The sequence below is a fragment of the Elephas maximus genome, chromosome 7, assembly GCF_024166365.1.
Source record: "Elephas maximus indicus isolate mEleMax1 chromosome 7, mEleMax1 primary haplotype, whole genome shotgun sequence".
Taxonomy (NCBI): Eukaryota; Metazoa; Chordata; class Mammalia; order Proboscidea; family Elephantidae; genus Elephas; species Elephas maximus.
The window spans coordinates 88,988,542-89,013,049 of NC_064825.1; the positions used below are offsets into that span (position 1 = coordinate 88,988,542).

Below are 24,508 nucleotides of genomic sequence, written 5' to 3' on the forward strand. Positions count from 1 at the left end.
CCTCAAAATCATTACATAAACATGTAGAACATGAATCTATTTACGGCAATGTATTAGAACAACTTTAATTTAGACTGAATTCCGTACATGTTTAGGACTGCTAGCAGAAGTACACAGCTTAAATATTGTTATTTTCTGGAAGTACACATTTAAAAGTTAAAAAATTTGAGGGTTCAGAAATTTACAATAATCATAATTTTAAACACTGAATGTCAATGGTAACCAGAGCTAAAGATTGAAATCTGCAAGCAATATAAACCTATGCTATTAATTCTGACATTTACCTCCAAACTTCATAAAGGTGACCAACATGAAGTTTATTTTCTCTTTCTGCCCCATGCCTTCTAACTCTACAGAATATGATAACGAGTAGTTAACCAGATTAAAAAATTAAGAACACAAGAAGAAAAGCAAGGAACCTAGGTGATCTACAGAATGCAAAATCAATCCTGGAATAATTGAGTTTGCTATGATTTTAGGAAAGTTAATGTTTAAGGGAGTAAACTGATAGGATAATGACCTTTATACATTACACTTATTAAATAATATTTATTGTGGTTAGGAGATGCCCAGAATCCACTATCTATCACACTGTAGAATCTAGCTACTAAAAAGATGCAGTCTTATCTATTAACTGCATCATGTGTTCTCCAAGCTGAGTGTCACATATGTACTCTCTAGTATTTTTAGAAGCAGTTGATGTAGAAGCCTAAATAAATCTTGGGTTACATACCGACAACTCCAGGTCCTTGAACTTCTTCTACATCACCTTTAGCATTTGTTATTCTCCAGTAGCGACTGTCCAATTGACAAGCCTTCTCAGGAAGTGCATCCTTTGACATTTCAATCCTGGAGAAGAGAGGTAGGTGGTGAAAACACAAATCTGGCCTCTTTGTTTTGTTTTCTTTTAAAGTTACAGTACTCAGGCTACAACTATGGGAGGAATTTCCAAAGGAAATTAAGAATCTAAACCCAAAGCCTATGTTAACCATCTATCCCTGTAAGTTCTCAAAGATACTGGCCTAATCAGCACATTTTGTGCACTCAACTTTCACTGAGGATCAACAATAGAGACAGCAATATAAAAACTTACAAACACAATGGTGACAATAATCTTTTCCTGTTCAAACACAGATCATTTGACAAACTCCTTCTAGAATATAGTGCCATGAAAAGCTTCAAGAGAACTGATAGGCCCATGGCCGTAGAGTGGCGCTCCCCTGGCCAGAAGGTTCTGGGCATTCTAAACCAGTGGATTTCACGTCTATGCGGCCTTCGGCAGTGGCGATCACAGAGGCCTGTGCCTCCCGAGAGCCTGAGATGGCTGAAGTGCTGTCCCAGCATAAGCTTGACTGGAGTCCCTGGAGGACTACCTAAGCCAGCACTTGCCAGGCTTTTCGGCCAAGCCGGAGACCATGTTGTCAGTTGCCCAATACAGATTTAAAAAAAAAAAAAAACCAAACCCACTGCCGTCAAGTAGATTCTGACTCATAGTGACCCTACAGGACAGAGTAGAATTGTCCCATAGAATTTCCAAGGAGCACCTGGTAGATTCGAACTGTCACCTTTTGGTTAGCAGCTGTACCACTTAATCACTATGCCACCAGAGTTTCCAATACAGATTAGGACAGTCCAATCCAATCTTTTTTCTCCAGAAAGGCACTCAAGCATATGTACCCAGGAAATAACCACCGGGTTCACTTCTTCCTAAAGCACATAAGATTTATAGAGAATCTGAAGTCCAGAAAGCCTTGTATTCAACTGGATTCCCTGTTCCCAAGCCTTTACTGTACTGCAGCAATGCTTCTATTACTGGAACAGAATTTTATGTGATAGAACATGTGCAGGGGAGAATCTTTTGCGATTTCACAATTCCTGGAGTTAGCTCCGCAGAGCGTTTGGCCATATACATGGCCATGATTGAAACCTTGGCTTGATTACGTTGCTTTAATGTACAGTCATTGCAGCTGGAGGGATATGGTAGAGGAGCTGGGTACTGCAAAACACACGTATCAACCTAGACAAAGCAATATCAAGCCGCAGCTCATCAGGACATCCCTGCCATGAGCCAGCTATCTGAATGGCTAATGAAAACCATGCCAGATAATGACAATGAAGAAAGCTTGATTCATGGAGATTTCAAACCGCATAACATAGTTTTCCACCCTAAAGAGTCTCAAGTCATAGCGGTGCTGAATTGGGAGCTTTCAACCATTGGTCATCCTTTGTGAGGCTTAGCTCATCTTTCCCTATTCTACTTTTGGCCAAGGACAGTTCCAATGATAAATCATAGTTCTTATTTTCAAGAAAACATAGAGATGCCATCAATGGAAGAACTGATTTCAATATGTCGCCACCACAAGGGAATTAATTCTGTTCTTCCTAACTGGAACTTCTTTCTGGCTCTTTCATATTTTAAAATGGCTGAATAGCACAGAGAGTCTACAGTAGATATCTTCTGGGAAATAATTCATCTGAGAATAGCTTTTTGTTTGCCAATATGGTAAAGCCTCTGGCAGGAAATGGATCACAACTCTCAAAAGAGCTTTTAGTACTGCGCTACCACAGACTGATACTACTAGACATTTGTTTGCACAGACTAGGGCAGGCCAGGAAGTTCTCACTAGAGTGAAGCGTTTCATGAAACAACACATCCTTCCAGCTGAAAAGAAGGTAATCGAGTTCCATGCTCAAAATGGAAATTCTGAGGATAAGTGGAGAAGACCTTTAGTGATTAATAAACTCAAGGCAATGGCCAATGCAGAGAGCCTCTGGAACCTGTTTTTGCCAGCTGTAAGCGGTCTCAGCCACGTGAACTATGCCTTGATTGCTGAAGAAACAGGAAAATGCTTTTGAGCTCCAGATGTCTTTAACTGCCAAGCACCAGACACAGGGAACATGGAGATGCTGCGCTTATATAGAAGTAAGGAACAGAAGAAGCAGTGGCTTGAGCTTCTTTAAAAGCAGTACCTCCTGCTTCTGTATGACAGAGCCTGGTGTAGCTTCAAGTGATGCCACCAATAATGAACGTAGCATCCAACGGGATGGCAATAGCTACGTAATTAATGGCAAGAAATGGTAGAGCACTGGAGCTGGAAGTCCAATGTATAAAACTGCAATTGCTATAGGGAGAACTGAAAATTTTCCTGAAACCAGACACAAACACGGCACGATTCTTGTTCTTATCAATACATCTGGAGTAGAAATAATAAGGCCTTCGTTGGTTTTTGGCTATGTGGATAGTTTGCAAGAAGGACATCCTGAGAGCCATTTTAATTGAGTGTGAGTTACCGTCACCAATCTAACACTGGGTAAAGGAAGGGGATTTGAAGTTGCCCAAGGCCGCCTTGGACCTGGCAGAATCCACCACTAAGAACAGTAGGTTTGGCTGAGCACATTTTACAGATCATGTGTGAACGCGCAACACAAATGGCGGCCTTTAAGAAACTGTATGCACATGAGGTCGTGGCACACTGGATTGCTGAAAGCCGCACTGCCATTGGCTGGATCTGCCTGTTGACCCTGAAAGCTGCACACGGCAGCAACACTCTGGGCAGTGCTTGCCCTAAGAAGGAGATAGCAAGGATCAAAGTGGCTGCCCTGCCAGCAGTCTGCAAAATCACTGACCCGAGCCATCTACAGGTATAGAGGTGCAGGTGTTTCCCGGGACTACCCTCTGGCTAGAATGCGTGTCCTAACCCGAACTCTGCACTTGGTAGATGGGCGCAGTGAAGTCTGCCCCTCAGTTATTGCAGGAACGGAGCTGCGTGACCAAGCCAAAGGGCTGATGGCCAAAATGTCCGGTAGGTAATACTGCACATTCCATGGCAGAAACTCTCCTTTATACGAGCTTAACTGGCTCCAACATTTGAACTGCATTATATTTTTGGACCAACTTGAGAACAGGGTTAACTACTCACTTTTGGTATTGATTTTAGCATCTATTTTGATCAATGGGTTTCACAGATTTAAATTAAATAGGAAATTCCATAGCTGTTGTCGTTCAGCCTAGCACTTAAATAGTTTAACATTTATTCTTTTAAACACTGAAATTGTAGAGAGATCACGAAGTAAATCAGAGTGCTAAAGCACAGGCATAAAAATATCTTTGTTTTCTGATCTTCAGGATTGTTCCATGTAACACTCAAGCAATATTTAATCACTGCGTTGTAAAATTACAGCGGGACCTCTTTTTTGATACTAGTTTTAGGGCGTTGATCTAACACTAATTCAGCTGGAGAAAGTTAAGTATTTTAATGGATGTTTGCACTAGAGAAGGAAGCATGGCTAATGAGTCACTTTAGAATTCATATCATTATAAGCCTCTTCGTAGTTCAACAGGAAACATTTATGCATGCAATCTGAATCTGGTATAAGGTTTACTAGAAAACGTGGCATTTTGTGAGAAAATTTAATTACACATAATTTAAATTTTTAATAAAAATGTTGATCAGGTCTCCTATCTGGAGGGGAGATGAGAGGGCAGAGGGGGTCAGAAGGTGGTAGAATATACACGAAAAGAGAGAGAGGGGAGGAAAGGAGCGGGCTGTCTCATTAGGGGGAGAGCAATTAGGAGTATATAGCAAGGTGCATATAAATTTTTGTATGAGAGACTGACTTATTTGTAAACTTTCACTTAAAGCACAATAAAAATTAAAAAAAAAAAATGCTGATGAGGTTAGTGGACAGCCTAAGCCACAAAAGGTTATACAGCTTTGAGTTTAAAGATAGTCCACTCTTAAAGCAATCCCGTTAATAGTAAACACCTGTAAATATCCTGTGGCTGTTTAAAAGCCACAAAGTCCAATACAGTAGCCATTAACCTCATGAGGCTCTTGGGCACTTGAAATGTGACAAGTGAGACAGGAAGTGAAGTTTTAAAAATTTTAATCAATTTAAATACAATATTCGACTCAGTGGAAAACGTTTAAGTATGCTTGGAATAAGCTGGGAACATGAATCTACTTTTTCAACTGTAACTTTTATGAAATCTGAATACAAAATGAATATTTTAAATGAAAATTTAGCATCCAAACTAAGAAATGATAATATTTTGGTTAAATAAAATATATTACTAATTAAAAAAAAAAAAAAGGACTGACAGTCATTCCTTCATTACAAGGTTATACAACCCATTTCCCTTTTTTCCATCAGCTGCTAGAAAGCTCATAATAAAATGCCACCATTCAGTTACCGGGTTACACCTTGACTCTGTTTCACTGTATTGTTATATCCCCCCTTTCTATAGGAATCTGTCATCTCTCATATAGGGTCGCTATGAGTTGGAATTGACTCGACGGCAGTGGGTAAGCATATTTAAGTGTTTTTCTTCTAAGCATATCTCAGTCCCAGCCCCCCCAAAAAAGAATAAATCACCTTTGAGTCAATTCCAACTCTTACTGACCCTATAGGACAGAGTAGAGCTGCCTCCTAGGGTTTCCAAGGCTGTAATCTTTACAGAAGCAGACTGCTACATCATTCTCCTGTGGAGAGGCTAGTGGGTTAGAACTGCTGAATTTTTTGTTAGCAGCTGAGTGCTTAACCATTGCACAACCAGAACTCCTATTTCAGTTCTAGGCAGAACCTAAATTATGCAATTAAAACAACGAACATCTGTACATGTGGAACTGGACATATCAGAGATATTTCTAGGCTGCTTCATGATAAGTATACAACATCAAAATCTTAGGATGCTTCTTAGTAAGTGTATAATACTAAAATACTGTATAAGTGAATGCATGTATATTTTATAATATAAACATATATAACATATTATAAAATATATAAAAATATATCTTAAGAAAAAGTATCTTTAATCCTTTAGGACAATGAGTTGTCTTTGTGTCATAGCACAGAGAATTTCTAATTAAACAGAATTTAAAATACTTGTTTTTTAACCAAATCCAATGCTTAAAAAACCATGTTTAACATACAGGAAGCATTTAATATTTATTAGATTTTTAGTTGAATATAAGTCAGATAAAGTTTAAAATGCCTGGTTTTATCTTGAGAACTTGATAGCTTCTAGAACACATTATAACTCTAATATACAGCTTTAACTGTGCAGGCATATTGCACCTGGCACAATGCTTTATACACAGGATATCTGCAATAAATAACTTAAGTTGGAGGTTAATGTAAACTCAAGGCATTTACAAATACTATATTGTAAAAAATTCTGTTATTCACCTTCCTCCAAACTTCAGCAAGAAGCTGCCTTTCAAAATGTGTTTCACATATCACGTCAAATGGGGCAAAATTAACACACCCATAGGCAATATCCCACTATTAACTAGAAGATGACCCCACGGAAAATTCTCACCTGATTCGGTATGTGAAGAAATAGTGGGGAGGATGTACAGAGCTAAGTTCTGGCAGAAACGATGTAGAAACTGAAACGGTAATATCCCCAGTTGTTGCTACACACTCTGGATCATGAACGTATCTAGGTAATTAAAAACATTTAAAAATTTTTAATCATCTAATTTCAATTCTATAAAAGATTTAAATATACAATGCAAAATAGGCTATACTTTAAGATCAAAAATTTAAATCACATTAAATTTTGTTCTGGACTTTAAAGGTATAGTCCTGTTGAACTTAAAAGAAAACTAGAAATGCTAACTAGAAAACTTTGGCGACTGTGGACCAGTCATGACAGCAGTCTGAGGTTCAATATGATCAATGGTTCAAATAGTGGATCAGTAATTAGTTTGGAAACTAAAATAGTCAGTTTTCAGAGCTAGGGAAACTTTTGTGACATCTGACCAAAAAAAAAAAAGTGCCAGTATATTGCTCCCAGAGAACTAGAATGTATAATAATCTATTGTTTCTGCAAATTCAGCTGCCGTGAATCGGTTTTACCTCTCCTATAGGGTCGCTATAAGTCAGAATCGACTCGACGGCAGTTGCTTTTGGCTTTGACTGTCTACAATACCTCAATGTTCTACCTGGCGATAATAAATAATTTTTACCAGGAATTAAGTTATTAACTAACTATTAATAGTTACTAACTATTAACTGTGTTAACTTGTTATTCATAGTAAAGCTACTAATTGGCACACAGTTCCCTCCCCTACCCCCATAAGCTATGTAGCTACTATAAAGCCATAGCTTCTAAATCAAAATCTGTTTTTTTTTTTCTTCTCTTGATTCTTCAAGATTAAGAAAAACATTGGTGTTCAAGTGTTTGAGCATTTTGGCTTTAAAGAAAAGATATGATAGTGAGATTTAAGATAATGAGAGCTAGGTTCTGTTACTATTACTCTTCTGGGGAAACGTCATTTTATGATCTGGGACTTTTTTCTGATTTATAGTCATCCCAATCTAAAAAGCCCCCAGTGAAATACCTGAAAATCTGGTCTCTGATGATAGGGAAGCCACCTGATACAACATTGTTGACATAAGAAGTAAACCAGTCAGTAAAAGTAGCACCTATAAGCCAGAAAGGAAAAAAGAAGAAAAATCATGTTTGTAAAATACAGGAAACAATTTATAATTTCTGAAAACATTTATAGATATAATTCCACTAATCCTTTATCAGGTCAATTTCTATCCTCAATTCTACTACATTATTCCCTTGGGATTCAGCTGCTAAACAAAAGGTTGGAGGTTTGAATCTACCCAGAGGTGCCTTGGAAGAAAGGCTTGGTGATCTACTTTCGAGAAATCAGCCACTGAAAACACTATGAAGCACAGTTCTACTCTGACACAATAAGAGGCTACCATAAGTCAGAATGGATTTGATGGAAATTGAGGAGGCAGCCATCACATACATCAGGGTGGGCAGGAAACTTAGGCCTAGGCTTAAAAGCTTTTCATGAGTTGCTAGGGTGAGGTGAGAAGGTATAAAGTTGTTTTACAATCTCCATCTCCAGATTATACATTAATCTGATAGAAAATGCATGTGGAGGTTAAGGGAACATACACCCATTCATGGCGATTCTATACATCTTACTGTTCCCCATCAGAGTCCTTAGAGCACAGGATTGTACAGGGCATGGCTTTTTTCCCAAATAGAAACCAAATTCAAACAAAATGTAAGTGCTAGTCTAACGACAGCCTGTTGTTGTTGTTAGGTGCTTTCAAGTCGGTTCTGACTCATAGCGACCCAATGCACAGCAGAACGAAACACTGCCCGGTCCTGACCCATCCTTACAATCATTGTTATGTTTGAGCTCATTGTTGCAGCCACTGTGTCAATCCACCTCGTTGAGGGTCTTCCTCTTTTCCACTGACCCCGTACTCTGCCAAGCATGATGTCCTTCTCCAGGGACTGACCCCTCCTGACAACATGTCCAAAGTATGTAAGACACAGTCTCACCATCCTTGCTTGTAAGGAGCATTCTGGTTGTACTTCTTCCAAGACAGATTTGTTCCTTCTTTTGGTAGTCCATGGTATATTCAATATTCTTCACCAACACCACAATTCAAAGGGGTCAGTTCTTCTTCGATCTTCCTTATTCATTGTCCAGCTTTCACATGCATACGATGCGAATGAAAACACCATGGCTTGGGTCAAGCACACCTTAGTCTTCAAGGTGACAACTTTGCTCTTAAACACTTTAAAGAGGTCCTTTGCAGGAGATTTACCGAATGCAATGTGTCTTTTGATTTCTTGACTGCTGGTTCCACGGCTGTTGATTGTGGATCCAAGTAAAACAAAATCCTTGACAACTTCAATCTTTTCTCCGTTTATCATGATGCTGCTCATTGGTCCAGTATTGAGGATTTTTGTTTTCTTTATTTTGAGGTGCAATCCATACTGAAGGCTGTGGTCTTTGATCTTCATCAGTAATGCTTCAAGTCCTCTTCACTTTCAGCAAGTAAGGTTGTGTCATCTGCGTAACGCAGGTTGTTAATGAGTCTTCCTCCAATCCTGATGCCCTGTTCTTCATATAGTCCAGCTTCTTGGATTATTTGCTCAAAATACAGATTCAATAGGTATGGTGAGAGGATACAACCGTGATGCACACCTTTCCTGACTTTAAACCAATCAATGACAAGCCTTAAGAAGTACAAGAATAAAAATGCCAGCTGCTCAAGTAACTGGAAATGTTTTTTACCAATTTAATTTTTCTGACAAGGAGGAAAAACAGGAAAAGACTTTCCCTTCTCTTACCTATGATGAACATGTCAATAGCAGCTGGATTCCGAGCCATTTGGTCCTAGGCGAGAAAAAGAATGTTATAACCGATAAAAGTACATTTTACTTAATTTCTCAATGTTCCTTATCTGTATCCTTCGAGACTGGGCAAAAAAGATAAAAATAAACATAACTTAAATGCTCCAACTAATCCCCAGACACTACTCACACTTTTCAGCTCCTGCTCTTATGATTTCTTTATTTGGGCTCTCACTACAAAGCCCTTAGAATAATAGTTAAAATGCTAAAATAGAATTATTAACTGTTACAATGAACTAAGAATTTATCCTTTGCGAAAACAATTAGGAAGGTAAGGTAAGAAGACACATGTCTATTATCCCAGAAGAAAAGGCTTTGGATTCAGAGTCAAGGGACCTGAAAAATTCCAAGTTAGTCAGTTTTCTCAGTAAATGAAGAGATCAGCCACCACCCCGCTAACCGTAAAGACGTGTGAAGTCAAAAGTGAGATAAAAGACATTAAAACGCTTAGGAAAAAAAAAAGCTAAGTAGGCTCTTTAAATATTTAAACTGTTATATGGAGACACATATATCAGATAACTATAAAAACGATTTTCTACCCTATAATCCTCTTTTGAGTCAAAAGTTCACATCTAGGCAAAAATGTAGGCAGCGGCTCTGTAACTGAGGAATTACTGAGAACAGCTGAAGAAAAAAGAATGAAACCAAATACTGTGATATTTTCTGATGTTACACTAAAATCGTAACATCTCCTATAAAGGAACTACATTTTTAGACAACTCAAACACTTACTGGAGAAAGAGTTTAAAAAGCATTTACTGTACTCAGAGCTTGAATCAAGCGATGTTCAAAATCTAACTTTAAAAATTTTTAAAAATAAAATATAATTACTTCAACAAAAGGCTCATTAGTTTTCCTTAAACTTAAAATTTTTTAACACAAATCACAGCTTTTCCTCTGTACATACTATAGTTTGCATTGCTTGTCCATTGGTAAAATTTTCTTTTGGCATTTTATGCCATGTCAGAATATGAGCCCTCTAGTTAGACAGGTCTGTGATAAACTGCGTAATGCTTTATACTTATTCTACACGCTGAAAGTATCTAATACACACATACCACACAATCATCAGAACATATCTTAAAGCCACCTCTGAACACACTTCCTACTTACTGGACATTGGTAGAAAACTTCATTTTTGTTTCGGCCTTCCGCAGCTTCCACTGCTATGTATTGGCTCAAACCAGTATGTATGCAAAAAGTTAAAGGGAGACAATATTTCAGTCCCTGTCTCTGCTGGAATCCTCCGGCAGCTGTATCGACATCTAACAAATCCTCAGAGCGATAGTGATTAGACAGTGCCATGCTTCCCAGCAACCTGAAGAGAATACAGACTCAAACATTTAATAAATTATAGTGCCAAACATATAGCTGTGCCTTTGAAGAATAACAATTTTATTGTCTTGATAAACAATAATTTCATACTGGCAACTTTGTAAGTACTGATCAATATGCCAATTCTAAAACAGGAATAGCACAAATACTACAATTTCTAGGTATTAAATCCAAACTCTTCTGAGTGGAAATAAGATATTGATTTAAATTAAAAGTCTAAATTTCAGCTTTTTAAAAAGAAATACAGTTTTGTTGCTTTCAAATATATAAAAGAATCCAGCTTGCCATGATATGCCTTGCAATATAGGTAAAGTATGGTTCGTTCAATATTCAAAAGGATAAATGCTCTCTGAAACCTTTATTTTGACATGACCTTTAGCTTACCAAATCCATACCAGGTAGTATAACTCAGTCTAAACCTTGTCCAAATTTTCATAAATTATGAATGCCTGCCTGGGGTTTAAATTAATCTCACTGCATATACATACTAGCAATATAGGTCTCAAGGTCTACCTGGCCCTTGACAAGATTCCTATCCTAAGTCTCACTGCTTGGGCTATATATACATAAAAATCCCTGTGTTGAAATTCATGACCTGCTTTCTAGGTCAGTTTTGAGCAACTCTTTTAACAAAGCTTTCTCCTATTTATTCTTGAAATATGACACTTTTTCAACTTTATCAAGCTTGAGTTAGATAGGAAAATAGACTAGGGAAAGAAAAAGTCAACAAGTTAGGTTTATCTAGTCCTAACTGACTTCGATTTCTGATGATGCCCAATATTTGATTTCTGAATACTACCTTGTGATCGCAATATGATGACCTCTGGGATTCTCTGCACTCACTCAGCTCTGATCTCAAGTGATAAGAGATCCTCACAGGATTCTTCACACATAAAGGAACACCAGGTACCAATAGGAACAATGCAAAGTTCTCCCTAAACTCTTATTAGCATTTCACAAATGCAATGTCTCTCAAATAGCTTAATTTCATAAAAGCACAAAAGGTACAGACACATTCAAAGTATTCAACTTTTAAAACTGTGAGCAAATGTGGCAGCTAACTGCAGGGTCTGCTTTTACCTAAGGAGTCCACAATGAATACTTCATCTTTTAGAGGTAAACGAGTTGAAAGAGATCACTCAATTATAGGCTGTGCTCGACTGTGACAAAACTCTACTCCCTTTAGTTTAATGTATGCAGTTCCTATCAGATTATTGCTTTTGAGGTGTATGATACATAGAATCTGCATCGAGTGCCCTAAAACAATTTATTTCACCTGACACACGGTAACACTTCAAGGCTTCTCAGCAGTTTTCATTAACATACACTCACACACACATTATCCAATGTCCACGACCCCTCTCTCCAACTAGACTTCATTTTAAGAATGTGTTGGTAGAAATGGTGTTTTCATGAGACGTATTTATTTTTGTAAAATTAAACTCAAGCTATATATTCTGTCTCATGAACTGTTACAAAAAGGAAGAGGGAATTCCCATGCTCTTTCAATCTATTAAAAGCAACTACAATCTGTTTACTTTCATTCTAGAAATTAACTGGCATCATTAAAATAACAAAAGCAAGAACCACCTTACCCAGGAACCACTAGCTTCTGCCCATTGTGGATACGATAGGAACATCGATAATCATCAGGAAGCTTGCAGCCAATCTGCGCTTCCACAGCATCTAAGTCTTCCTCTCGAGCACCCTCTGTAAGTACACAAAAACACTAACTGTGAAGAAACAAGCATTAAGTCTAAGAAGAAATACCATCTATCTACTAACCAATGAAACAATCTTAGAGCTAGTGAATTCTGTTCAAAATTTAATGCTGAAATGAAGGGAAATGAAAATTCAGAGAAACATTATATCTCTTTAGATTGGCTTTGCCATTTGCAGTAATGAACAAGCAATTCCTCAGTTTCCTCTCAACAGGGAAAACACTGGCACTAAATATGGAAAGATGGGCACCAGTCAGTTCCATAATGTTTTTCACATTTTAACACAAACTTTACGTTAGGTCTTATTTTCCTAAATCTAATATACTCGTGCTTCTTTGTTTATTAAAACAACCCAATGGCATCCAGAAGTTCTCTACACTGATGCTGCTCAAGAGTCTTACTGTAGTCTCGTAATGTGAACTATACGACATACGTATAGGTTCATGCTATGAAGAGGCTGTTAATCTGGATTATTTGTAAGCTTGCCATATACTCTAGCTTTAAAAAGCAGGAAGCAATTAAAAATACCAAGAGAAGAGACCCACTTCCAGCAATGGCCGACTAGGCCCAAAACCAAAAACTAAACCCATTGCCACTGAGTTGATTCCGACTCATTGCGACCTAAAGGACAGAGTAGAATTGCCCCATAGGGTTTCCAAGGAATGCATGGTGGATTCGAACTGCCGATCTTTTGGTTAGCAGCCATAGGTCTTAACCGCTACGCCACCAGGGTTTCCTCTACCAGGCCCAAGAGCCACTAATCCTCCTGCTGAAAACAACTAGAGAAGCTAAACAACAATAACAAAAAATTGGTTTGAAGTGTTTGCAGAACTACCAAGGCAATGAGAATGGCTGGATCCAGAAAAAGGAAACTAAGATGTTGCTCCCAGCATCCAGAACAACCTTAGCTTTGAGGCAACTGCAAATGCTGAAAGCAAATGTTAGGCTGAAGAGCCGAGAAGCTGAGCAGAGCTTTCAGCAGTACCACAGAGCTGGAGGGTAAAAGCTTGGCGTACAGGGTCCACAAAAGACAAAGGGACCCAGTAAAATTCAAGGCTTTTTGGCTGGATCCTGAGAGGTCATTTCCTAGAATTAAGGATGAACTGAAAACAGACTGGCCCTTACAAGACTAAAGCCCAAATTCTAGTAATATTGAACCCTGACTGGATAAAGGTGATCTGCTGACTAGCTGCCAGCCAAAAAGCAAATCTCCAGAAGAAAGTAACACTATTTAGAAACTCAAATTAAATCTAGCAATAAACCAGAAAAACTAGGCCTACATAAAGGTAAGATCTGACTAAAGAGCACCAGAAAAGACAGAACCAAAACCACGATATATCCAGATACTGGATTTCAGCAAACATGGATTTTAAAATAACCATGATTGATTAAAAAAAAAAATTTTTTTTTTTTTTTTTACATTCAACTAATTAAATGACAAGATGGAGGCTTTCAGCAAAGAAACAGAAACTATAAATCAAGTGGAAATCTTAAATCTGAGGAATAAATAACCAGTAAAACCAGTTGCTGTCAATTTCGACTCACAGTGGCCCCATATGTTGCAGACTAGAACTGTGCTCCACAGGGTTTTCAAGACTTTGACCCTTCAGAAGTAAAACACTAGGCTTTCCTCCAAGACACCTCTGTGTGGGTTCAAATCGCTAACTTTACAGTTAGTAGTCAAGTGCTTAACTGTTTGTGCCACCCAGGGATTCTAAGCTGAGGAATACAATGAGTAAAATTAAAAGCACATCGGAGGAGTTTAACAGCAAATTAGAAGTTTAAAATTGAAGAAGGAATTATGAACTGAAAGCTGGGTCAGAAGATAAAAAGGGATGGAAAAATACAAAAAAAAATTAAGACACATATAGAACATACTGCAAAAGCCTTAGATACATGTATTGGAATCCTAAAGGGAAAGGAAACACAGAATGGGTATGTCTTAGTTATTTAGTGCTGCTTAACAGAAGTATCACAAGTGGATGGCTTCAATAAACAGAAGTTTATTCTCTCACAGTCTAGTAGGCTAGAAGTCCAAATTCAGGGCCTCAGCTCCAGGGGAAGACTCTCTCTCTTTCTGCTGGCTCCCGAGGAAAGTCATTGTCATCAATCTTCCCCTGGACTAGGAGCTTCTCAGCACAGGGACCCCAGGTCCAAAGGACACGTTATTCTCCTGGCTCTTGTTTCTTGGTGGTATGTGGTCCCCATGTCTCTCTGCTCCCTTCTCTCTTTTACATTTCAAAAGAGATTGGCTTAAGACACAATCCAATCCTGTAGATTGAGTTCTGCCTCATTAATAGAACTGCCACTAACCCCAATTCGTTAGCATCATAGAGATAGGATTTACAACACATAAGAAAATCACATCAGATGTCAAAATGGTGGATGGCCAAACAATACCGGGACTCATGGCCAAAATGACACACATATTTTGAAGGGACACAATCCAGCCCATGACAGGACAGAAGCAGTGTTTGAAGACATAATAGCACAGAAGTTTCCAAAATTGATGAAAATATCAAAGCATATATTCAAAAAGCACAATAAACCCACAGAGTATAATTACAAAGAAAATCATATCTAGACATATCATTGGGAAAAGCACTGAAAATTAAAGACAAAGAGAAATCTTCAAAGCAGCCGGAGGAGGGGAAAAGACACCTACTTACCTGCAAAGGCACAACATGACTGACAGCTAAATTCTCAATAAACAAAAGCCAGAAAAATGATATCTTCAAAGCATTGGGAAAAATAATGGCTAACTAGAATTTTACATTCAGTGAAGATATCTTTCAAAAGTGAAGATGAGATACATTTTTAAGAGAAATAAGGTCTGAAAAAAATTCAACAGCAGTCCCTCACTGAAGAAATACTAAAAGGAATTATTCAGGCAGAGTGAAAATGATCTTGGAATGGAAGCATAAAGATTCAGGAAGGAATAAACAGCAACAGAAAAGGTAAATAGATGGATAAATCTAAAATAATATTGAATATATAAAACAATAACAGTACAGAAGATTTGAATAAGATTAACAAACTTTACTGAATTATATATATTGTACCAAATCCAGCAACTGAGAATATACATTATTTTCAAGTGTAGATGGGATAATATTTACCAAAGTAGATCATATGCTGGACCACAGAGCATATCTCAACACATTTCCAATGACTGAACTCATATAGAGTATGTTCTCTGATCACAGTGGAAATAAGCTATAAATTAACATAAAAAGATTACTAGAAAAGCTCCAAAAATGTTTGGAAATTAAGCAACAGATTTCTACCCAAAGCATGAATCTAAGAAGCTATCAAAAGAAAATATTTTGAACTGAATGGTAATGAAAATACAATATATTAAAAATTGTGGGAATAAACTATACCTAAAAAAAAAAAAAATTTTTTTTTTTTTTAATTTAGAGGGAAATTTATAGCCTTAAATGCATTTGAAGAAAACAAGAAAGGCTGAAAATCTATGTTCTAAGCAGCCCTCTTAAGTCAAGAAAACAAAACAGTAAAATAAACTCACAGAGTAGAAGGAACTAAAAAAAGCTAATGAAATAAGTAAACACACAATAGAGAGGACTGACGAAGGCACAAGCCAGTTCTTTGAAAAGACCGGGTAAAACTGAGCAGCCCCTACATAACAAGACTGATCAAGAATAACAGAGTGAAGGCACAAATAACTAATACCAGAAATGGAAAAGGGAATATCACTACAGATCCAACAAACATTAAAAAGATAAGAGGACATTACGAAAAACTTTGCAGCAATAACCTTGAAAATGGAGATGAAATAGATGATTTCCCAGAAAAACACAGCTCAAGAAATTGACATAAGAATAAACAGAAAATCCGAATAGTCCTGTATCCAACTAAGAAATTGAATCCTTAACAATGAAAACTCCAGGCCTGAATAGCTTCACTGGTTTTTCTTATTATGATTAGACTGGGGTTATGGGTTTTAGAAAGATTACCACAGAGGTCAAGTGCTCCTCTCATCACCTATCTGCGGGCACATGACATCCACTTGATGTTAATGATGATGTGAGCTAACATACAGAAATGGGCACAAATTACAAGTGTACAAATCATTGAATTATCACAAAGTGAACATGCCATGTAACACCCTCCAGGTCAAAAAATAGAATATCATCTGCACCCAGAAGTCTCCTCAGGTCCCTTCTCTCTTCCACAGAGGTAATAATTATTCTGATTATTAAGATCATAGTTTTCTGTTTTCGAACTTTATATAAATTACATGATTAAGTACATACTTTGTGTGAATTTGGTGGCATAGTGGTTAAGTGCTATGGCTGCTAACCAAGAGGTTGGCAGTTTGAGTCCACCAGGCGCTCCTTGTAAACTCTATGGGGCAGTTCTACTCTGTCCTATAGGGTCGCCATGAGTCAGGATTGACTCGACGGCAATGGGTTTGGGTTTTTTTGGTTTTTGTGTGAATTTATTTCTGTTGTTTGTAAGATACGACCACGTTTTATGTTGACAGTAGTTTGTTCATTTTTGTTGCGATGTAATACTCCCCTATATAAGTAGTCCACAATGTATACATTCATTCTAATAGTGATGGATATTTAGGCTAATTTCGGTTTTGGCTATTACAAATAATGCTGTAAGTCATTTTTGATGTACATATTAACAATCCTATTGGGTAAATATGTAAGACTGTATTTCCTAAATTACAGAGTACACTTATATTAAATTTTAAAAGATACTGTCAATTTTCTAAAATGGTTCAACCAATTTACATTCCTACCAGCACTTTAATGTTATTCTGTTTTATTTTAGCCTTTCTGGTGGGTGTATAGTGGTGGTTTTAATTTGCATTTCCTTGAGAATATAGAATAATGACATTAATTTCTAGCTTTCCAACTCTTATATCATTTATTTCTTTTACTTGCTTTATTGCACTGGCTAGATCCTTCAGTACAACGTTGACTAGAAAGATGATAGTGGGCATCCTTATCTTTCTGATCACTGAGGGGAAGTTTCCAACATTCACCTTTAAACATGATGTTTGCTGTAGATTTTTTGTAAATACTTTTTATTAGACTGAAGAAAGTCCCTCTGGTTCCTAGTTTGGAAGGAGTTTTTGTTGTTGTTTCCTAATGGATAATGGAAATTTTCGAACGCCTTTTCTGCCTTGTGATTATCATAGGATTTTTCTCCTTCACTCAATGTGGTGAACTACACTGATTTTCTGAATGTTAAATCAACTTTTCATTCTTGGAATGAACTTTCTTTGGCTGTAATATATTACCTTTTTAAAAAATATATTATTGGATTTGATTTGCTAGTATTTAATTGGGATTTTTACATCTATGTTCATAAGAGAGTTTGGCCTGTAATTTTACAAGTTTATTTAAAAAAAGAAAGTTAAGTTCACAAGGAATGAAATGGAATAGCTGCCTGAACCAGTAAGTTGGATGAGGAAGGAAAATATTTGTGTGGTGTGTGCTACATGTAGGACCTTTAACATATAACATGAAGAAACAAATTAATTTCTTTAAAAAAGATAACTAGACTGAAAAAAAGTAATAAAAACAATAACAAAACAACAAACATGCCAAAGAGGTAAGTATAAGGAAATACATTAAAAAAATTTTTTTTATTGTGCTTTAAGTGAAAGTTTACAAATCAAGTCAGTCTCTCACACAAAAACTTATATACACCTTGGCTACATACTCCCAATTACTCTCTCCCTAATGAGACAGCCCGCTCCCTCCCTCCACTCTCTCTTTTCGTGTCCATCCACTCTCTCTTTTCGTGTCCATTCTGCCAGCTTCTAAGCCCCTCTACCCTCTCATCTCTCCAGACAGGAGATGCCAACGTAGTCTCAAGTGTCCACCTGTTCCAAGAAGCTCACTCCTCACCAACATCTCTCTCCATCCCATTGTCCAGTCCAATCCCTGTCTGAAGAGTTGGCTTTGAGAATGATTCCCGTCCTGGGCCAACAGAAGGTCTGGGGGCTATCACCACCGTCTGGTCTTTTTATGAGAATTGGGAGTCTGTATCCCACTGCTCTCCTGCTCCCTCAGGGGTTCTCTGTTTTGTTCCCTGTCAGGGCAGTCATTGGTTGTAGCTGGGCACCATCTAGTTCTTCTGGTCTTAGGCTGATGTAGTCACTAGTTTATGTGGTCCTTTCTGTCTCTTGGGCTCTTAATTACCTTGTGTCCTTGGTATTCTTCACTCTCCTTTGGTCCAGGTGGGTTAAGACTAATGGACTCAACTTAGATGGCCGCTTGCTAGTGTTTAAGACCCCAGACGCCACTCTCAAAAGTGGGATGCAGAATGTTTTCTAAATAGATTTTATTATGCCAATTGACTTAGATGTCGCCTGAAACCATGGTCTGCAAACCCCCGCCCCTGCTACACTGGCCTTTGAGGAAATACATTTTTATAAAACAATAAAATTGAAGTTTAAAGGGGCATCTTTATATAACAGAATTTGGGTTATAATCTCACATAAGCGTTCAAATCTCAGCTCTACCATGTAACGACTATGTGTTCTCTAGCAAGTTATCTCACCTTTTTAATCCTGCTTCCTCAACTATAAAATGAAGGCTAACACCCCCTATCTGAGAGAAGTATATTGAGAATTAAATAAGATATCATATGCAAATGTGCTTCATAAAGTGCTTTACTGGAACTTAATAAATGTTCGTGTACTTTCCTTCACCCCTTATCTACTTGTGTGAGGAAGCACTGAAAAAGCTCCTAGGAGCCAAGAAACCTAGATCAGAGTTTTCTCTCTGTCACTTACTAGTTATGGGACCTTGCACAAGTCACCTGACCTCTTTGGGTCTGTTCCTTTACCTGCAAAATGAGGGTACTGGTATAAATCAGAGATTGGCAAACTCTAGCTGGCAGGCCAGACTCAGCCTACTATGTGTTTTTGTAAATAAGGCATCAATAGAACACAGCCATGCCCATTTGTTTATATATTATCTATGGCTGCTTTCCCACTACAACAGCAGAGCTGAGTAGCTGTGACAGAGACCAATAGGCTCAAAATGCCTATTGGTCTAAACGATCTCTAAGGTCCCTTCCAACTCTACAGTTCTAAGCCACACTTACAATAAATATGAAGTTCAAAGATACAAGATAAGAACATTAATGCACCATAATTTCAAGATGCTTCATAAAAATTTCCCATGTTCAAATCCTATTTGCTTTCCAGCTTTCCTTTTTACCTACCACCTCTATAGCCCTGAAATTGAATCAGGTACTACGGCACAAGGTGAACAGCTAGGTTCTTGATTTAGTCCTAAAATCCAGCTGTTCCATGGGAGAAAGGACCTAGTAATCCGTTCCCATAAAGATTATAGCCTAGGAAACCCTAGGGGGCAGTTCTATTATGTCATATAGGGTCACTATGAGTCAGAATCCACTTGACAGCACATGATAACAACAACAAAGTTCCCAGGATCCCCAGCATTCTAGATTCCAAAAAGCCTTTATCCTACTCCAGCACATGGGTATAAAAAAAGGGCTGACAAGGAATTCTCTAACAACCTTGCTTCCAAATGCTAGGTACAGAATCTTGAGTAGGGAGCCTGGGAATACCAAACTGAGTGCAAGAAAGAAAAAGTTGCCACATATTCCTACTTTCTCCTTTTCTCAGTAGCTCTCTACCTAAAAGGTGAATCACGTCTACATTTTCCTATTCCAAATATTCTAATGTTGCACTTGTTCTTCAAGAGTCCTAAGACATTCTAAAGGAGCCCTGGTGGCACAGTGTTTAAGAGCTCATTGCCAACCGAAAGGTCAGCAGTTCAAACCCACCAGCCTGCTCCTTCCGTAAAGATTACAGCCTTGGGAACCCTATGAGGCGGTTCTACTCTGTCCCATGAAGTCACTATGAGTCAGAACTGACTTGATGGCAATTTTTTTTTTTAAAGACATTCTAAACAAAATAGAATAGTTGCTTGGCTCTCCAATCAATGATTAAGACTAAAGCTCTGGAGTCAGCCCTATATCCAAACCCTGACTTTGCCTTTTGCTTTGCAATGGTAAGCAATTTACTTAGCTTTTTATGCCTTCAGTAGTTCACCTGTAAAATTAGAATGGTAATTACTTAATAGGATTTTTGCAAACTAAATGCAGTAACACTCACGAAATACTTGGCTTAGTGCCTAGCTCTGTGCTTAATAAACGATAGATATCACAAGCTCCTCTCATATATGGTCCCTATGAGTAGGAATTGACTTGATGGCAATAAGTTTGGTTTTTGGTTTGTCATGAGCTCTTACCTATTTTGCTGATCACCACCAAATAATAATCTTCAGAATTATTTTCCACTTGAAATTATTTAAATCCATACCAGGTGAATAATATTATTTACTTCTTATAAGAACTATTAAAAACATTAATCAAGAGTACTTTTCTTCAAAGCTCTATGCTCTCTGCCAAGTCATTCTTCTACCTCCCAGTAATTCAGTTTTAAGCACCTAGTCATGCAATCATGATTTGTATGAAAGGAATATTTGCATGGGAAGTTCTAGTGGAAATACGAAATGTAAAAGGAATGCCGTTTTAAGAAACCTTAGTTCTAAAGGAAGGAAAACACTTGAGAGGAACTGACCCCAATTTCAGCTTAGCCAAACCAAAACGTGTACAATTTCTTTCAGTGGAGGCATGTGAAATAACTTGGAGACTAATCAAGTAGCAATATATCTATAATCTATCTCTGCACTTTCGTGGACGTAAATCTACAAATAATATTAATGGGAAATAGCTTGTTGATATTTCTTGTCAAGACTGGACAATCATCGTGTAGGAGAAAGAGCAGACTCTGGAGTCAAATAGACCTGACTTTAAATCTCCATTTCACTGTTCTGTAAACGTCAAAATAGCAATAAAAATTTCCAAACTCTCTTATGCTGCTATTATACTGTTAAGGACCCAGGTACTTTCCAAATGTTAGGCTGTTGAACAAACATTTTTCCTCCTACTTGTACTAAAAGTAAGAGATGGTTGACACAGAAGGCTAAGTTTTTTCAATTAAAAAAAAAGTTTTAAAAGAAATCACAGTAGTTATCCTCAAGCAATCTTAGTATTACTAGTGTTTTTATTTAAAATAAATATAAGGATAAAAAGAGTTCAGCTTGCCCTTCCAACAGATAATGAAGTGGGTCCCAAGGTAGGCAGAACTAGGGCGAGCACTAGAGTGAGGAGGATACGTAGTCCTTACAGTGGTGGTTTTCTACTTCCTTGGCCAAATGTGAATGCTCAGCTACAGAGAGTGCTGGATTAGCACACAGGCATAGGTTAGCACAGATAATAGAGGCCCAAGGTTATTTAATCTATTTACAATAACAGTAAATAAAATCAGGTAGGGAGACCCTGTATTTTCAGTACCTTTCAGAGATAAAACCATCCGAGGACACCTGGGTTCCAAATATTTCTTGAGATCATCCCAGGCCTTTTTAATAGCAGCATAATGGTCAATGTATCTTCCTACGTCAGAGTAAGTATCTATGAAGAGAGATTTCCAACACTGATTCTTCTGTGTTTTCTCTTCCCTAGATAGATAAAAAAATGAGATTAAAAATCTTTTGATATGATATTAACATGTATGTTAGACACTTACCAACATATTTTATTGGGAATTTGTGGTTACTTTTGCTTTCTTTTATTTAAGCAGACTAGGTAGCAAAAAGTGATACACCAAATATTTTAATAGGAGTTATAGCTGGCATGGAAGGATTATCAATAACTTCTTTTCTTACTTTTTACTTATTTTTTCTAAGTTTTTTGCTTCCTAATAAAATATAATGTAAAGAGTATGTAGAGTATGAATTTCAAGTTAATCCTAAAACTATACCAATTATAAAATTTAAAAAGGTATATGTATTTTTCTATTCTAGAGAATACTTAGAATCTAATGATATAATATTAATTGAATGTATTTACATTGGGTACAATTAGCCAGAGAATCTTAAAGAATCAAAGCAATTATATGATGCAACATTTTTTTTTTTTTAGCAATGCAAAAAGAAAGTTTCATCATCATATATTCAAAAAGACAAAAGTGGGACGTGGACAAGCATGATGCCAGAGCTAATGTCTTCCCAAATCCGAGGAAGGTTACAGGATCATCAGTAGACATTATCACAAAAATAGGGAGAATCACTGAAAGCTTCATCTTTTCACAGATTGGCTAGAAACTGTGATCTTACATTTTGAATTCCCTTTTTCTAATTTTTATTGTGTTTTAAGTGAAAGTTTACAAACCAAGTCAGTCTCTCATACAAAAACTTACATACACTTTGCTATATACTCCTAGTTACTCTCCCTCTAATAAGACAGCACACTCTCTCCCTCCACTCTCTGTTTTTGTATCCATTCGGCCAGCTTCTGACCCTCCTCCTGCCCTCTGATCTCCCCTCCAGACAGGAGGCAACATTTCTATTTGGTATAATTCCATAAACATTTATTGAGTGCCCATTTAGCCACTGAGAACATAAATAATAAAGTACATTTTTTATCTTAAAAAAATATATAGTTTAATCAGAAAGAGTTATGTAGATAACTCCCGTAACATGTTAGGCGTGAAGCCAGAAATGTTTACAGAGAGCTCTGGGACCATGAAGGTAAGGTTCTTAACTAGACTTGGAGATTCAAGGAGGGCTTCATGGAAGACTCTTAAAAGATGAGTAAGAATTACTGAGTTTAAAAAAAAAAAAAGATGGGAAACTCCTGCACATGTGGAAGACACAGCATGAGCAAAAGCGTGGAAGTATAAACAGTAGGTTATCTGTAAATAAAATAGAAACCCATTGCTGTCAGGCCAACTCTGACTCATGGTGGCCTGTGTGTTACAGAGTAGAAACGTCCCACAGGGTTTTCTTGGCTGTAATATTTATGCAAGGAGATCAGCAGGCCTTTCTTCTGCTGTGCCACTGGGTGGGTACAAACTGCCAACCTTTATATTAGCAGTCAAGCACAAACTCTATGCAACACCCATGGACCTTAAGGTGTCTCTAGTGAACTATGAGATATTTCAGTATTACTGGAAGGTAAATTAAGAGTTAGAAGAGGGAGAGAATAAGGCAGCCACAGAAGGCCTCAGGGTAACGTATTAATGAGCTTGGACTTTATCCTGTAGGAAGTGGAGAGTCACTGAAGGGTATAACTGGGGAGTTAAACGGGCAGATTTGTGGATGTGGTTTGGGAACAGTAAATTTAATGGATGCAAGCTAACCAAAAGGATGGCAGTTTGAACCTACCAGCCGCTCTGCGGAAGATGTAGCAGTCCACTTCCATAAAAATCACAGCCTTGGAACAGTTCGACTCTGTCTGATGGGGTCACTATGAGTCGGAATCAACTTGACAGCAACAGATTAGGTTTTGGGTTTGGTTAAGCTAGCAGCATAGAGTTGAGGGTTTTGAGTAGTCCCAATAAAAGATGACGAACTGAACTAAAAATGTGGTAAGTGAGCGGACATGAACCGGAAGATTCAAGAGGCAGAAGCTAAAATCAGAAAGGTGTGGTAAGTGAACGTACGGAGAGAAAAAGAGGGGACCAAGGACCTGGCTTAGGTGTCTCAGTGGATAGTGCTGCCATGAAGACTGGGAATCCAGGAGGATCAGGTTTAAGGATGGCGAAAAGAGAACAGTTCTAATTCAGGGTTACTTTTGTCAGGGTTGGGGGCAGAGGAAGGGGAATATCTTATTGTTACTTCAAATAATATATACCCCACTGCTGTCAAGTTGATTCCAACTCATAGTGACCCCATAGGACAGAGTAAAATTGCCCCAGAGTTTCCAAGGAGCGGCTGGTGCAGTCTTCTGGCTAGCAGCCGTAGCTCTGAACCACTGTGTCACCAGGGCTTGCTCTCTCTGTATATTATTAAAATCAAACAGTACCAAAGAACTTATGATGAAAGACTAGTCTCCTATTCTCAGTGCAACTCCTCAAAGGAAACTTCAGTTACTTCTGGAATGTATCTGTATAATTTTAAATGTTTACGCCTCTAGTTCTTTTTCTTTTCGGGAATAAAAACCTACTTTTTTTTTTCTATTGTGCTTTAGGTGACAGTTTATAGAGCAAATTAGTTTCTCATTCAAAAATTTATAGCTTAGTGACAGTTGTTACAATCCCTGAAATGTGTCAGCATTCTCTCCCTTTCTACCATGAGTTCCCCACATCCACTAGTCCAGTTTTCCTGTCCCTTCCTGCCTTTTCATCTTTGCTTTTGGGCAGGTGTTGCCATGTAGTCTTGGATACTTGATTGAAATAAGGAGC

General features: G+C 37.7%; 1 protein-coding gene and 1 pseudogene across 1 annotated transcript in view; one reads left to right on the forward strand and one right to left on the reverse strand.

Moving 5' to 3' along the window:
* Window positions 1-24,508, reverse strand: part of FBXO3 (F-box protein 3) — a 39,722-nt gene that overhangs the window by 6,699 nt on the left and 8,515 nt on the right. The window contains exons 3-9 of the mRNA XM_049890873.1: window positions 21,619-21,782; window positions 12,115-12,229; window positions 10,298-10,502; window positions 9,122-9,167; window positions 7,350-7,434; window positions 6,323-6,445; window positions 734-849 (exon numbers count right to left, since the gene is read on the reverse strand). Coding sequence (XP_049746830.1) covers window positions 734-849; window positions 6,323-6,445; window positions 7,350-7,434; window positions 9,122-9,167; window positions 10,298-10,502; window positions 12,115-12,229; window positions 21,619-21,782 — 854 coding nt within the window. The remainder of the gene's footprint in view (window positions 1-733; window positions 850-6,322; window positions 6,446-7,349; window positions 7,435-9,121; window positions 9,168-10,297; window positions 10,503-12,114; window positions 12,230-21,618; window positions 21,783-24,508) is intronic.
* Window positions 1,267-3,811, forward strand: LOC126078857 (acyl-CoA dehydrogenase family member 11-like; annotated as a pseudogene).